Genomic DNA, 15,759 nt, shown 5'->3' with positions numbered 1-15,759 from the left:
GTTATATCCTTGCCAAACCTTCTCTGGCTCAAATGAAGGGAGGCCTTTAAAAAAGGGCAGGTCCACCATATCCACCACTTGCTCTTTGACATCTAATACAATCAGTTAATCAGCTTTTCCTCCATCTGCCACTTCTGTCTTTTCTCTGTCTGCTGCTTCGTTTGCATACCTCCCTACGCTATAGTCCAGGGGCAACTAACTTGTGGACCTCTGGATTTTGTTGGACTACAACTCCCATAATCCCTGACCATTTGTCAAGGTGGCTGGGAATGATGGGAATCACAGTCTAACACCCTTGGGAGGGCCACAGGTTAACCATCCCAGCTATAGCCACACCTGCTGTCATCATTTAGTTGCTTGAGAGGAAGTCAGGACAGGGATTCTCCCAGGCCCTCATACCTGCCCTTCCCCCTAACCCCCCCATACTAGAAATGGACAGAAAAGGAACAGCAGCAATACTTACTTGCTTCTTTACTGAGGTTTAATCTTTGATTCACTGCATCTAAATCTGTTATCTAAAAAAAAAATTAGGAAAATGTACAAACATATTTATACCTAATCATTGCCTTGACACAAGGGATGGGATCTGCTAGGCAGTGCCAGTTTGAAAGCAAGACCTAACAGAATGGTATCATTTCTAGTCCATTCTTTGTCTGGAAGCCACTGCTTTACTGATCCATTTTTCCCCCCTTTGGAAAAAATATCAATACTGATATCGATACTTTGAAAGGAAATAGTGATATTTTGAAAGGAAATGTTGATAAATTAAAGGAAATATTGATAAATTAAAGGAAATGCTGATAAAATATCAATATTAATATCAATATTTTGGATGTGGATTTTTTTAAAAAAATCATTTCCGAAAATAGTCACAGAAAGTCACTATATAAAAATTCAATCTGCAATGATAGTGAATAAGCAAATTAATGGAAAATTCAATACCAAATCTGAATTGGGCGGAATTTTAGCATGTCCCTACTTCATACACATGTAGAAGACGATTCATAAATTAATAAATAAGAATTTACATTTTTAAAAGTTCAGATAAAAAAGCATAAGAACAACCTGTTAGATAAGGCTGATGATCCATCTATTCTAGCATCCTGTTCTCACAGTGGCAAACCAGATGCCTATGGGAAGCGTGAAAGCCTGAGTACAACAGCACTCTCCCCACTTGTTGCAATTGTCATTCAGAAAGTAGAAAAAAGCCATCATGGTTAGTAGCCAGTGATAGCCTTATCCTTGTAATATCACTCCCCAGATTTCTTAGCTGTATTTTATGTATTTTTATCTATTTTAATGTGCGAGGTGTTGACCCATAGGCGATACTACCTCTGGTTATTTTCCATCAAGCCTGAAAGCCTGGAGCAAGGATGAGCATTAGCATGAGTTAAGTTTCTTAAAGGTCTTTGGAGAGCCTTGGCAGAGGCCGGGCACGGCCTCAAGGCCAACACCTGCTACCAAGGCAACCGGGTGAGATAAAGGCTTGAGAAGCCTTGCTAGTCTTCTGTGGGGGTTTGATTTCTGTGGGGGTTTTGCTCAAGGAGAAGAAGCAGCTTTCTGTGGAGTTCTGTTACTGAGTGTTTCTTGCTAGGAGGAAAGTGAAAACTGCTTTGTAAGCGTGCTTGCCTTAATGTCCAAGTAAAGGACTCTTAAACTATCTCTTGCCTCTGGAGTTTCTTGACCGTCTCAATCTCAAGTGTAAGCTGCGCTGATCACGCAAACGTCCGCAAACACCAACAGGGTTATGGGCCCTGATCCAGCACATGCTACAGAGGAGTAGGAGGCTGGTCTGAACTGAAGGCAGTGTTCCAGAGGGCAGCTTGATTGATTGTGCCTGACAGAGGTGAGCAGAGATGGCTGTCAACATGTCTGGAGGCATGCCAATGGAAAGGCTTACAGAAAAGAATTACGCCAGCTGGAAGCTGAGGATGAGAGCTTTCCTGATAAAAGAGGATTTATTTGAGGTGATAGAATTGACCCCACCAGCGGCACCTCAAGCGGCCTGGAGGCGCAAAGATGAGAAGGCACAGGCGTTTATTACCCTGGCTCTATCCGATTCTCAACTTCTGTACGTGAGAGATGAACCCTCAGCAAAGAGAACGTGGGACGTGTTGCAGGCCCTTCATGTTCAGCAGACCGCGGGATCTAAGCTGTGTCTGGCAAGATGGCTGTACCAGATGCGTTTCACGGATGAATGCACCATGAGTGAGCATCTCACTGAATTCAGGCGCTAATTCGCTGAGTTGGAGGATAGAGGGATGGAACATAGTATTCTTCAAAAAGTTTTTATCGTTTTGGCTTCACTGGATGAAAGTTGGAACAATCTCGTCATGGCGATGGAGGCCATGCCCGATGGGGGGTTAAATCTGGACTTTATTGAAGAAAAATTGACCCAGGAATGGCAGAGACGACAAGAGAAGAAAAAGACTGAGCTGCAAGCTGTCAAAAGTAAGCAGGCAAGCTTCAAAGAGCAGCAGGGCACTAAAACATGTTATTTTTGTGGAGCGCGTGGGCACATTCAAAGGTACTGTGCAGTCAAGCGAAGAAACAGAGACGGAGGCTGGAGGCAATCGAGTGTGAACTTTGTCAGCGCAGAAAAGCCTCAGATTGAGACTGCTTGGGTGTGTGACAGTGGAGCATCTCATTGTTTAATAAAAGACCCCAATTTATTTCACACGTCGAAAGCAGTGCAGGACTCTGTACTATTAGCAGATGGTTCCAGAAGAACCGTGAAGGCGCAAGGGACGGTGAAATTATGTAAGATTGGCCTTATTTGTGATGTGTTGTATGTCCCTGAATTGTCCAACAATATCCTGTCAGTCAGAAAATTAACCAATATTGGGTTTAATGTGGTGTTTGAAAAGGACAAATGTTTTGTGAAAAAAGGAGGCGAGGTTGCCTGCAAGGGATTTATGTCGCAGGGGTTGTTTAGAATGACCATGGGTGTGAAGTGTGCTAATGGCTTGAGTTTAATGGGGCGGAAAGGGAATGACGGTCAGGGCTGCAAGAAGACTGCCGTTGAAAGCCCACCGTCGGTGTTTACTGCCCAAATGGAGGAGCTGGAGGAGCCGTCCTCATTTAATGAAATAAGGCTAATGCCTGAGGCAGAACAGAACAAATGGCAGCAGGCCATGCAGGAGGAATTGAAAGCTATGGAACAGAATGGCATGTGGACGTTAGTAAAGCTTCCCATGGGTAAAAAGGCCATAGGTTGCAGATGGGTGTTTAAGAAGAAGAAAGCAAGTTCGGGGGAAGTACAGAGGTACAGGGCACGTTTGGTAGCCAAGGGATTCACCCAGCAGCATGGGACAGATTTTGATGCTGTATTCGCCCCGGTTGTGAAACACGAGTCCATTCGTGTTCTGCTGAAGCTAGCAGCGATGCAGAACATGAGTGTAAATCACTACGATATAGGGACGGCATTCCTGCATGGTGATTTAAGAGAGGGGATATATATGGAGCTGCCTCCAGGTTCTGTGTCACAGGAAGGGTTTGTGTGTAAACTGCATAAATCTATATATGGATTGCGGCAAAGTGCACGCTGCTGGAATGAGAAATTGGACAGAGTGTTGCAGGGGATGGGATTCCAAAGGTGCCAGGCAGATCCATGTGTGTATATACAGAGAAAGGGAACGAAAACCACTTTCTGTGCAGTTTATGTGGATGACATCATGTACATATATCATGAGGAGCAGGATGAACGAGAATTTAGTGAGCAACTGGGCAGGCAGGTAGACACAAAGAATTTGGGGCCTGTCACTCATTATTTGGGCGCAGATATTGTGCGTGAAGCAGACGGGAGCATAACATTGAGTCAAGAAGGAAAGATAAATCAGCTCCTAGAGGAATGCAACATGACAGAATGCAATGCTGTTAAGACTCCCATGGTTGTGACGTTCCAACAGAACGTGCAAGAGACGCCTTGTACAGAACCTGAGAAGTACAGACGTATAATAGGGAAATTGCAATATTTGGTGAAGGTGTCTCGCCCAGACATCTGTAATGCCGTCAGCATTTTAAGCCGGAAAGTAGAGCATCCATCAGAGGCTGACTGGCAGGGAGTTAAAAGGGTCGTACGTTACCTCAAAGGCACGAAAACAAAGAGTCTGGTTTTGTCAGGAGTAAAGGAAGGGGATCTAGAATGCTTTGTGGATGCAGATCATGCAGGTGAGCTAAGCAGTCGTAAGTCAACCTCAGGCATAGTTGTGATGTGGCACGGGTCTTGCATTGACTGGAGCAGCAAGAAACAAACAGTGGTTGCCACATCAAGCGCAGAAGCAGAGTATGTTGCTCTATCCCATGCCTGCAATGAGCTGCAATGGTTCACAATGCTCATGCATGATATAGGCATAGACATACAACTACCGATCACTGTATATGAAGACAATCAGACCTGCATCAAAATAGCCACATCAGAAGCTCATACCAAAAGAACAAAACACATCAGTGTCAGGTACTTTCATGTCAGGGACTACGTGCAGAAAGGGTTTATTAACCTGACATTTTGTGAAACTAACAACATGGTTGCTGACATCATGACCAAGCCTTTGTGTGAGGAGAAGTTTGACAAGCTGGTGACAAGGCTTGGAGTGGTCTGATGTACAATGTGAATAAAGTTTGAGCTTTGTGAACTGTAAACTGCAATGTACTGAACTGTAACTGGAGACTGAAATGTATTACTGAATGCATACATGTGTATAAATGTACTGTAGAAATGTACTGCTGAACTGTAATTGTTATAGATGCAAATGTAATGTGCAGTCTTGATGGAAAAGTGGGAGCTGTTGACCCATAGGCAATACTACCTCTGGTTATTTTCCATCAAGCCTGAAAGCCTGGAGCAAGGATGAGCATTAGCATGAGTTAAGTTTCTTGAAGGTGTTTGGAGAGCCTTGGCAGAGGCCAGGCACGGCCTCAAGGCCAACACCTGCTACCAAGGCAACCGGGTGAGATAAAGGCTTGAGAAGCCTTGCTAGTCTTCTGTGGGGTTTGATTTCTGTGGGGGTTTTGCTCAAGGAGAAGAAGCAGCTTTCTGTGGAGTTCTGTTACTGAGTGTTCCTTGCTAGGAGGAAAGTGAAAACTGCTTTGTAAGCGTGCTTGCCTTAATGTCCAAGTAAAGGACTCTTAAACTATCTCTTGCCTCTGGAGTTTCTTGACCGTCTCAATCTCAAGTGTAAGCTGCTCTGATCACGCAAACATCCGCAAACACCAACATTTCTGTGTATAACCTAATTTTGAGCTGCCTTGAGTGTCCTTCTGTAGGGTTGAAGGGCAGGATAGAAATATTTTAAATAAATAAATATCCTCCATGAATCTGTTTAATCTTCTTTTAAAACCATCCAAGTTAGTGGACATCATTATTTCTTGCAGAGGGGAAAAATGAACCTGTTACCCTTTTAGGGCTTACTGAAGCTGTTACAACTTACTGAGCTGCAAACACATCCTGAAACATTTGGAGATGAAGAGGGACTCATGGGGCACGAAGAAGGAAGTGACTCCTCTTTTGCAGGTGATGGATTGTGAAAAGGTGTCTTCAGAAGGTGATTCAAGCTACTGTGTGTACCATTGTTTGCTGCTGGCTTAATCTTAAGCAGATCTGTCATGGGAGGAAAAATGATAATTTTTCACTGTGCACTAAAGATTTATTTTGGGCGGACTCTGTTCAAAGCTTAACTTGAGCCAGAGCTAACCTCCAAGTCATGTTAACTTAGCCTTTAATAAAAATGCATGAGCATTTCCTGCTGAAGAACTCCCATTTCCCAACCCTATATTAGCATCCATGTCAAGTATAGCTACTCTGATTCTTGAGAATGTACGGGGTTATCGATTGGGATATATTTATGGTCAGGACTGATATGCTGCTATGTGGTGTGGTAACCTCTTCTCTATGGTTGGTGCTTGGAAAAGTTACTTTTTTGAACTACAACTCCCATCAGCCCAATCCAGTGGCCATGCTGGCTGGGGCTGATGGGAGCTGTAGTTCAAAAAATTAACTTTTCCAAGCTCTGACCTTACCACAGTAACATTCAACGAAAAACTGACACAACTCCTTTTGGGAGAGGTGCACAGCTCAGTGGTAGATCAACTGCTCTGCATGCAGAAAGTCCCAAGTTTAATCCTCAGTATCTCCAGGTAGGGCTGGGATTGTCCAGTGTCTAAAATCCTGGAGAGCTGCAGTCAGTCACTGTAAACAATACTGAGCTAGCCAGACCAATGGTCTAACTTATTATAAGGCAGCTTCCTATGTTCCTACGTGCATGATTGACCTATTGGTCGATCATTAAGAAAGTAGCCATGACAATATCCCTTTTCCATGCACTAGTGGGTTATTTCTGACATGATCTAGACAAACCATGTTGATTACTTCAGCCAAATAATTCTGATGTAGCTTGGGGCCCAGGCATGGTTAAATGGCAACTGTACTGTACTGGTAAAGTGTGAATTGGGCCTGTGCTAGAGGTTCGGTTTTATAAAAAGAACATAAAAGCACACTTAAGCTCTGGCCATGTCATTTCAATGCATCAGTTTAATTAGGTGCTCACAACATCAGCTATGGAAATGTGTCTCTTCCAAAGCACTGAATCCCAAAACCTGACCTCCTATCTTATAAATTAGGTAGAACTATTTTCTCTGTACTTAAAAGCTGAAAAATAATGAGTCTGTAAGCACTAGCAGAACAATGTCCTCTAATTACAGAGTAAATTGAGTCACCATGAATGCATGGGATGAAGGGCTATAGAATCCATCGTGCATTGATATTCTATGCTGGTTTCTCAGGCTGCAAGGCAGAGCAGTGGATATGCCCAGTTTTTAAATACAGTATGCTTCAAATATAGAGCAGCTATTCTGTTCCTTAGTACCCCAACCATGTAGGGAAAAGGATTATAACTTCAGGGCAACTGTATGAACTCTATATTGTGCATGTTCACATTATGCCTTTAAGTAGCATAATATGTTTTATGTTCAATGCTCTCTGCATAATGAATTTGGTTTTCCTTGCAGCAAAATGTAGAACTATTTGGTGCAGAACAGACAGAATCTAGTTCATACTCACCACACATTAAGTTGTAAACCTCAATGTTTTCAAAAGGCTTCACTTCAGTTTTTTCTTTAAATCCTGGCCCGTGGGCTATAAAGATGGCCTGGATAGTCAGGAAAAAAATGGTGTTGCTAAACAGTTGATTGGTTTGAAAAATAAAATAAAGCTAGCTTAGCAAAATTTTAATTCAATCCATATGCGGGGGAAACTATTGATTACTATGAGGTTTATTCCAGAAAGAAATAGTAATTTGTAACAGTCTAGCTTAGGGAGCAATCCAAACCCAAAATCTGCTACAGTCAATGGGGTTTGGAGCAGGTGGATCCTGGCTGAGCCTACGCCAGCTACAGTCCCTCATCCCAGCTCAGATAGAGGTATGCCGATGTAAGTCCCCCATCCCTGCACCTCCTAGAGGCTCCTGAATGGAGTTTGGAGTAGGGGTAACATGCCAGTCTAAGTTATGCTACCCTAAATTACACCATCTTCCTATAATATGGATTACTTGTCTGGGTACATAAGCAACATAGGGTCTTATTATTTGACATCAGCTTCTTCAGCTAGTCTCTTTACCCTCAAAGAGGTCTCACAACACACTTCACGTGTTGGTGGTGCATGTGCTCAGCACACCCCATGACCCATGTATTGTGAATCTTGTGGTGGTTAAGCGGTGCACTATAGTGTAATACATCACTCATGCAGGAGACGAGAAATGTTGACATTGATTTTCTAGTAAAATCTTTTTAAAAATAGACAGACAGGTATTTCTAGATTTTTTTAAAAAAAAACCCTTACCTCCATACTTTTGAATTCATTGTCATAGCCATGGTTACCACCGCCACAATATGTGTATGTTTTAGACCTAAAAGCAGACACATATTGAATTAACATATAACACGCAAGAAGAAATATTAAGTACTCCAAATTAGAACTGAGCCTAAGAGGGAGCATTTTTTTTGGTAAAAAAAAATTCTTCAAAGGAGAAATTGTATGAAAATACTTCACTAACTCAGGAAGCTTTGCCCTCCCTCTGAATGGGATTCATTTGGTTTCAGTGATATCAACACATAGCCAAATCTAGTCTGTAAACACGCTAGTAGCTAGATCAGAGTGTTTCCATTAGCCACACCTGAACAGGTTGATCTGCCAATCAGTTGCAAAATCTGTTTAAAGCTGAATTAAAACAACAACACTCAAGCTGCTTCTACCAGGTTTTACAGAAAAAAAGAGGCAGGGTTTGATGAGCATCATGTGCCCCCATTTTCAGGGGTGGAGATGCACTGGAACAAGCAGAACAGTGAGTGTGTTTCTACCCCTAATCAGCTAGACAGTGAATGTGATGATGCCACAGTGCTAACTACATGATTCCTGATTGATTGGGATCATTCTAGGAAGAAGGAAGAAGACCAGAAAAAAAATTGTGCTTAAGTAGCAGCTGATGGGGAAACAAATGGAACCTTTTCGCCAGACAAGTAGATGGGTGCAAAAGGATATGTATGTGCCATTCACATTTATGTGTTTGTGACAGGAAACACCACTGTAACAGGTACCTATAGCAAACATGATGTGAAGTATGGAATTGCTCTTAGTCTTCTTGGAATATGTCCAGTAAAAATGACCTAACTTTATAAAGTAGTAGCTCATCTACATATTTTAGATCAAAATTTCAAATAGTATTTTTTAAAAACTTTTCCTTTCCTTTGAGGCATCAAGGAAATGCCATAATACTTTGACTAACAATGACTGCATTTCTCTGGAAATTTTAGCTTACTCACCCCTGTGAGTAAGGCACATTTGAAAGGCACAGATGGAAAAAACATGACAGAACTACTCATTTACTGAAAATATTTTGTGTTGACTCAACTATCTTGGATAACTATGTGGCAAAATTTCAGCACAGAGCATTTTTTTAATTGTTGCAATACTTTTGATACTTAGGAATTTTCTTGTTTTTATAACCTCAAACAACATGTAGAATTATGTAGAAAGGGGGCAGCTGGTGGTGTCTGAATTGAAGATCTAAAACCGCAATCCAATACATGTCTACTCAGAAATAAGCTCCATTGGGTTCAATGGGACTTACTCCCAGGTCAGTGTGTATTGGATTGCAGCCTAAAATGCCCAAGATCCAGTGCAGGGAGATGGAAGTATCACAGTATTCACCAAGGATTATGAAATGAAGACATACACATTGCCTTGCAGAAGGAATGGAGAATCTGTGTCCTTCCCAATGTTATTGGAGTACAGCTGCTATCATCCCCTTACCATTGGCCATGTAGGCTGGGGCTGGTGATAGGGCCCATTAGTAATTTGCCTTCCCTCCTCTCCAGTCCCTTTGGATTTTTATTTTTTACTGAACCACAAAGTATTCTACAGAACAACTGCAGTACTCTCCAGCCACAGCATTAAGCAGAACCAGGTATGGTAATCCTTGTGTGAAGGGGGTGGCCAGATGGGGTGAGGAGAGAAAAGAGGACCGAACTCCTGCACCTTTAATTGTCTCATAGAAGATGGAATTTCAGCAGTTGTAACTTGCATGAGAATCTACACTTGCTTAAGTTCCTACTTCGCTACAACTTTTAAGGATGCAGCAGCCCTGCCCTCTTGTTTACTTAGCCACGCTATGCCTGTTGCTTAGAAAAAGTGCTCTTGTGCAGCTCAGGTTCTGCCTGCGGGCTTCCCACAGGCATTTGGCTGCCCACTGTGAGAACAGGATGCTGGACTAGACGGGCCACTGGCCTGATTCAGCAAGGCTCTTCTTATGGAAGGGCCTAGATCCCATTGCAATGCCAGAAAATGGTTGTTTTTTCCTGTTTATCTGAAAATCTCATAAATTAACCACAGCTTCATCCTCGCCGGCTCCCTCAACACGCCACTGGAAGGCACCAGGACTCAAGCTGCGGGAGCTGGCACCGCTGAAAAGACCATGAAGCTGCCACCGCCTTCAGTTGCAACAGGATGCCCAGCAGCAACCAGAGTGGCTGGAGTGCCGGTGAGAATGGCGTCTATGGGCCGTCGACGCCTGCAACCCCCTCACCAACTTCAGCGTCACGGCCGCCACCACAGGTACACCATGGCTTGCCCTCATCCAGCAGGGCGGCAGCCGCACCTTCTCCAACAAGATCAACATGGCCACCAAGCAGGGGACCTCTGCCACCGTTTACAACTACAGCAGCGAGATGGGGAACGACATCCAGGCCATGACCCACCCTGCTTCTGCGGGACCGGCTGGTGCTGGGGAAAGCTTACTAGTATTTTGCCATCAGAGAAGCTGATTAGAAGTTCAACTGAAGGTGTCGGAGTTGCAAGTATAGAAGGAAAGAGAGAGAACCAACCCACAGCTTTGTAGGGGGCAGCCTGAGATGTTTCTGCCGCTCCAGGCACCTGCACCACACTGTATTTTCATTGGAAGTTTTGTAATCGCTGTTTTTTAATAATGTTACTTGTTATTTTATTTTGTAAATTGTATTGTTTTATGGATGTATTCCTGTATTGTGTTTTTCTTGTAAGAAGCCTTGAGAGCCTTTTGGCTATAATGCGGGGTATAAATAAATAAATAAATAATAATGTTAATGTTCATCTGGGATGCCCTCCATTCTACTGACCATCACTTTAAGTCCAGGCTATGAATGGGGTTGTATTCTCCCCCCTTCCCCCCCCTATTCCAATAGGAATATGTTGTTCCAGTTGTCAGGAGAACAGAATAAGGAAGTGCATCTAGATCACATGGCCTTATGAACTCATCTTTTTGGAAATATTAATTAAGCAAATCTAACTTCTCAGTTTTTGAGAAATTACAGAGTGACATGAAACACCTCTGGATAAAGCCTTGATGAGTCTAAACTAGAATTCAGTGGAATTCTCAAGAAGCTGATTAATATGAAATTGTGTGCATTTCTGTGCAGACTAACTGACTTAATGTACTTATTCATTTATTTAGAAAATGTATATTCCATCTATTAGTGTTACTGTTCTCAAGACGACCTACAATGATATTCCCAACAATCAGACTGAAATGATTAAATTAACAATAGAACATGAGAGTAGTAAAAAGAAAAAAAACAGCAGCAGTCAAATTAAAACCAGTTCACACAATGAGAGCAGGCCAGTTCACACGGGGGAGAACAGTCCATAATCAGGCCACTACAACTAAAGGCTCTTTCTCCAGTCACCATGTGGTACATCTAGATCAGTGGTTCTCAACCTGGAGACCGGGACCCCCAGGAGGATTGGGAAGTCATCCCAAGGGGAATGACACGAAAAGAATTACTTATTAATTTAAAAAATGAATGGCTGGTTTGTGCACCAACAACTTGCAAGCCTGCACTGCATGTGTGCATGTAGCCACTTCTGCCTCCCCTTCCTTCCAGACGGCACAGTCAGTTCACATACAGAGAGCTGAGCAGCACAGCATTTGAGCAAGTGCACCAAGAGAAGGAGCCGGCTGAGCTTATTTAAGCTCCAGCACTTCCCCCCTCCTCTCTTTGGTCAGCAGCAGTGAGGGAAGATCAATTGAGCTGATTGGCTCTGTCTGTAGAGACAGAGGGACCTTGGGACGGGTTTGCCTTCCAAAAAAGTAAGGGGATGGAGTTCTGGAGCATCCTCCCATGAATCAACACCTGGGCACTCATTAAAAATTCACTGTATAATTAACATGTTTACTCAGAAGTAAGTCTTCATATTTAATGGGGCTTACTCCCAGGTAATTCAAACTGCAGTTATCAGACCAGACTAAGATTCTGTTGACACTTTGAAGTTGTACCACTTTTTTGGTGGGGGGAACATGGGACTTTATAGTACAAAGATGCATCATTCTGGTTAAAGGAAGTAAAAAAATTATGTCTATAATGCAAGGACTTAGGCTGCAATCCTAACCAAGTCTACACAGAAGTAAGCCCTATAGAATTCAATGGAGCAACAGCCAGATGAGGAGATAGGAGCTGACCCAAGGCAGTAAGTGAGCAAAAAAAATGATGGTAAAGTAAGTTTTTTAAATGCTCAGTGTATTTTTGTTGCTGGTTGTCACGTCTGAGTGTGTTTTTTTACAGTTGTATATGTTGGGTTTTAAATATATTTTAAAATATGTTAAGTTGCCCACATTTTGTTGTTTTTACGCTTTAGTTCTTTGCACAGTTTAGGGTTGGCATTGGAGGAGAGCAGGGCTCTTGTGGCTTTAACAGCTGTGTGGCAGGCAGAAATTAAACAGAAATTAAATTAAGCCTTTTCTAGTATGGAAATACAATTATGGGGAAAGCTTCACCTGTTGACATTCTGTCTGTTAAACATATTATTATCATTGTCATATGGAGCTTCTTGAGCTGAGTGCTGAGAAGAAGGCATCATTGTATACAGGTGGAACACTTAAAACCAGAGTCCAAATGCTCTGGCATCAACCAGGCACTATTCACCACTTTGGGTGTTTTATTTTATCTCCTTCCTTCAAAATTTGTCAAAAGTTGTTTATATTGCTGTAAGCTGCCTGGTGATCTTCTGGTGAAGGGCAGGTAATAAATAAAAGTGGAAATTTTATTTGAAATGTATTTATATTTTTCTACTCTATGTTGTTGAACTGCGTTTTACTGTAATATAATTTGTATTTTAACATGTTTTTTGTATTTTCCTTTTAAATGTATTTAATTGTGGCGGCCTATGGCTCTGAACAATAAAGATTCATTCAATTTAAAAAAATATCATCATCATCATTATATTTGTTTTTGTGATGAGCAAAAAAATGACATTAACACTTCATTATGTATTTTTTCAATTAACAGAAACTAAAATTAAAAAATTAGCATGTTGTGGTTGTGAAAATTTTTGAGGTCACAAAGGGGGTCCCGTACTCATTTGGGAACTATTGATTTAGATGGACCATAGCAGATAACCTCAAGAAATGGGGAGGTTCAAGCAGAAGGAAGCATCCTTTACATCTTGGATTTAATTCAGTTCCATTGAAAAAAAAGCATTTAGTTTCATTAAATTTTTAGAAAAACTTCCTAATCCTCCCGTTAGCTGTAAGATTAGGACAGGATTATGCTCACTTCCATGGTTCACATACACTTTTCATTTGAAGATTATAGTAAGTAAAATTTAGTTTGCAAACACACATATTTTGTGTCCTGCTAGACATTATATTAACTATATAGGTTTACGATCAGTACCATACCTCACAGCCAACCACTGCCGCTCCACCATAAGATGAACTTTGTCAATACGAATATTGTTAACGTAGTGCAATCGCTTGGGCAAATTTGGAGTTAAGTAGGCTTTGAAGTGCTGGTTTGGCTTTCTGCACTGAAATTGGCAAAGTCAACTTGTGAGATTTGCACATCACAGAATAAAAACACAAAGATTGATATGTTTGAGAATCTCAGTAAGATATCTGTACCCACAGAGAATAAAGAGTATGTTGTAACTCCTGCATAAACACATCAGTGATGTAACACAAGGGACTTTGTTCTGGCATCAAGTTAGATGCAATCTACCTACTGAAATGAGTCTCTGGATTTCTCACTTGGTCCAAAATTGTAATGAGTATTGAGTTAGATTTTGGTGGAAGGAATACTTACAGTATCAAAAGTCAAACCTTGAACTTAACTACAAAGAAATAAATTTCACAGCTCTTAACTTCATGTAACTGCTTAGATCTGTAAGTGCTAGAAAATCTCAATCACTGGTTTGGTGACTGAAAGTTACCAAATAAATTTAAATAGAGTAAATGTAGCTATCTGCAAGTGCAATGGTTTCTTATTCTTCATACTTCAGGAAGACCTCTAGTGATAAACTTCAACAGCACAATTTTTACTTCATTTTACGAATGTTCTGTTCATGGACTGGGCTTTTTTCTGTATATAGGGATCTAAGGCTATATGGTAGATCAGGTTCCTCACACACACCCCAAGTTTAAAGCTGCAATGGACCACACAAGCCTGGTCCTCTCATTCATAAGAGACAGATATCCGTAACCCAGAATACACCCCTCTCCACACACACAATATTTTCCCCTAAAATGTTGCATATTGTCACCTTCTGTGGGCATTGTTTCTTATCCCAGGAATTTGCCAGTTTTATACATTTGGAGAGTTGTTTCTAGTTCATAATATGCTGTTTGTGTTAGTTATGCTGATTTGTTCCTGATATTTCCTATAAACCTCTTTGATGGTTCCACTTAGTAGAACTAGAACGGGGTCCCCAACCTTTATGGGCCTGTGGGCACATTTGGAAATCTAAGAAACTGTTGTGGACCACACAAGCTACCTATTTTACAGAAGGAAAACTAGCAATGCTCAGAACCCTACACACACATGCATGCAAGCAAACACACAAGTAGGCAAGACACCTACATGCCCGCAAACAAATAAAACACAGACAAAAAAGCAGGCAAAATCTCTCCCCAAAATATGCATCTGCTAATCAAAAAGTTCCTAAAAGCTCAGTTTAATAAAAAATAAAAATACTGGGAACAGGAGCCTTAGTGGGCATCAGGCTGAGGACCCCAAACCAGAATATAGTTCAGCAAAATCTACCCCATCAAAAAGTTATTTCAGCAGGCAAATTTCTCTTCTTCACAGTTCCAAATATAAAGTAAGTCTACTAGTGCCCCCTAGACTTCTTTTTGACGTCATCACTACAGATGGGAAAAGACTGTCCTACTCTTTTTCATTATCTCTCACAGTGAAGATCAGCACATATATATAGCTGAAAGGCAGAACAAGTCACTTGACTGCAGTGTTTGGTAACTCATATTCATGTGTATTATCCTATGGAATCCATATGCACAAATGAATTTCTCAACAACAAAAATGGATCACTAACTGATCAGGAATTACATTGGTTTCAGCCCACTTGGAAAAATAATCATTGATATGCCACTCTAAATGGCAGTAAAGATGGCTTAATAGGTCCATAATTATCTGGTCCAAAGGATGTCTAGTCGACCCTGAGATTACAGGTTGTCATGGACTGAAATTTAGCAAGTTTTTGATTAGCTCCAAATATTATAATGTATCCTTCACCATTTTTTTTAATCTTACCCAATAATAATGAGGATGGGAAGGTCCTGTGTGCGTGATTGCCCCCTCCACCCAAGTGGTGCCAGACAATTAAATGTTATGGCAACAACAATGAACTCATACCAAAGTGGCTTTGATGCCTCTGCTGTAATGTTGAAAGGCCACCACTATATCTGCATGAGAATGGCATTCAGCCAGTAGTAGTAATGACCAGTGTGGTCAACTGCTCTCCCAACACCAGTGTTGCTGCATATTATCTGAATGGCCCTAGGGCAGAGGAGAGTGGTGGCAGCCAGGTTGGGGCTGTCTGCACCAGTGGAGCCAATCCAGTGCTCCCACTAGTGCATTTGTGCATTCCTGATCTGGCCAGTACCTGGTGCCCTACCCTGCTCTGCACCAATGCTGTCCAGGAAGGCTGCAGTGATGTTGCTGTTGGGAGAGCAGCTCCACCCCGTCACACAAGCTGCACCCTAGGTCATTATTATAACCTCCATTAAAAATTTTGGCCTATATATTTAGAGAGCTTGTATGTAGCACATCAAGCCCACTGCAAAAATCACACTTTGAGAACAATACTTCAATGATATGCTTGCTGCTGATGCACTTTAAACACAGCTAAAAAGGAAAAAAGGTATTAAAAATGTTTACTCACTGTAAGATTTTTAACAATGCCTGCTGAATCAACTGTTTGGAAGAAAATTAAAACATTAG

The 15,759-nt window shown here is 41.6% G+C and overlaps 1 protein-coding gene across 2 annotated transcripts in view; it reads right to left on the bottom strand.

Annotated features, from left to right (window-relative positions):
* The window catches only part of ENPP3 (ectonucleotide pyrophosphatase/phosphodiesterase 3), a 103,986-nt gene that overhangs the window by 25,433 nt on the left and 62,794 nt on the right, over positions 1-15,759 (bottom strand). For both annotated transcript variants that reach the window (XM_061623856.1, XM_061623855.1), the window contains exons 14-19: positions 15,701-15,732; positions 13,203-13,330; positions 7,835-7,901; positions 7,058-7,145; positions 5,430-5,599; positions 464-515 (exon numbers count right to left, since the gene is read on the bottom strand). In XM_061623856.1, the coding sequence (XP_061479840.1) occupies positions 464-515; positions 5,430-5,599; positions 7,058-7,145; positions 7,835-7,901; positions 13,203-13,330; positions 15,701-15,732 (537 nt within the window). The remainder of the gene's footprint in view (positions 1-463; positions 516-5,429; positions 5,600-7,057; positions 7,146-7,834; positions 7,902-13,202; positions 13,331-15,700; positions 15,733-15,759) is intronic.

Source organism: Rhineura floridana, chromosome 4 (genome assembly GCF_030035675.1).
Source record: "Rhineura floridana isolate rRhiFlo1 chromosome 4, rRhiFlo1.hap2, whole genome shotgun sequence".
Classification (NCBI taxonomy): Eukaryota; Metazoa; Chordata; class Lepidosauria; order Squamata; family Rhineuridae; genus Rhineura; species Rhineura floridana.
The sequence above is the reverse complement of the archived record's forward strand: the minus strand, read 5'-3'. Positions and strand labels throughout refer to the sequence as shown.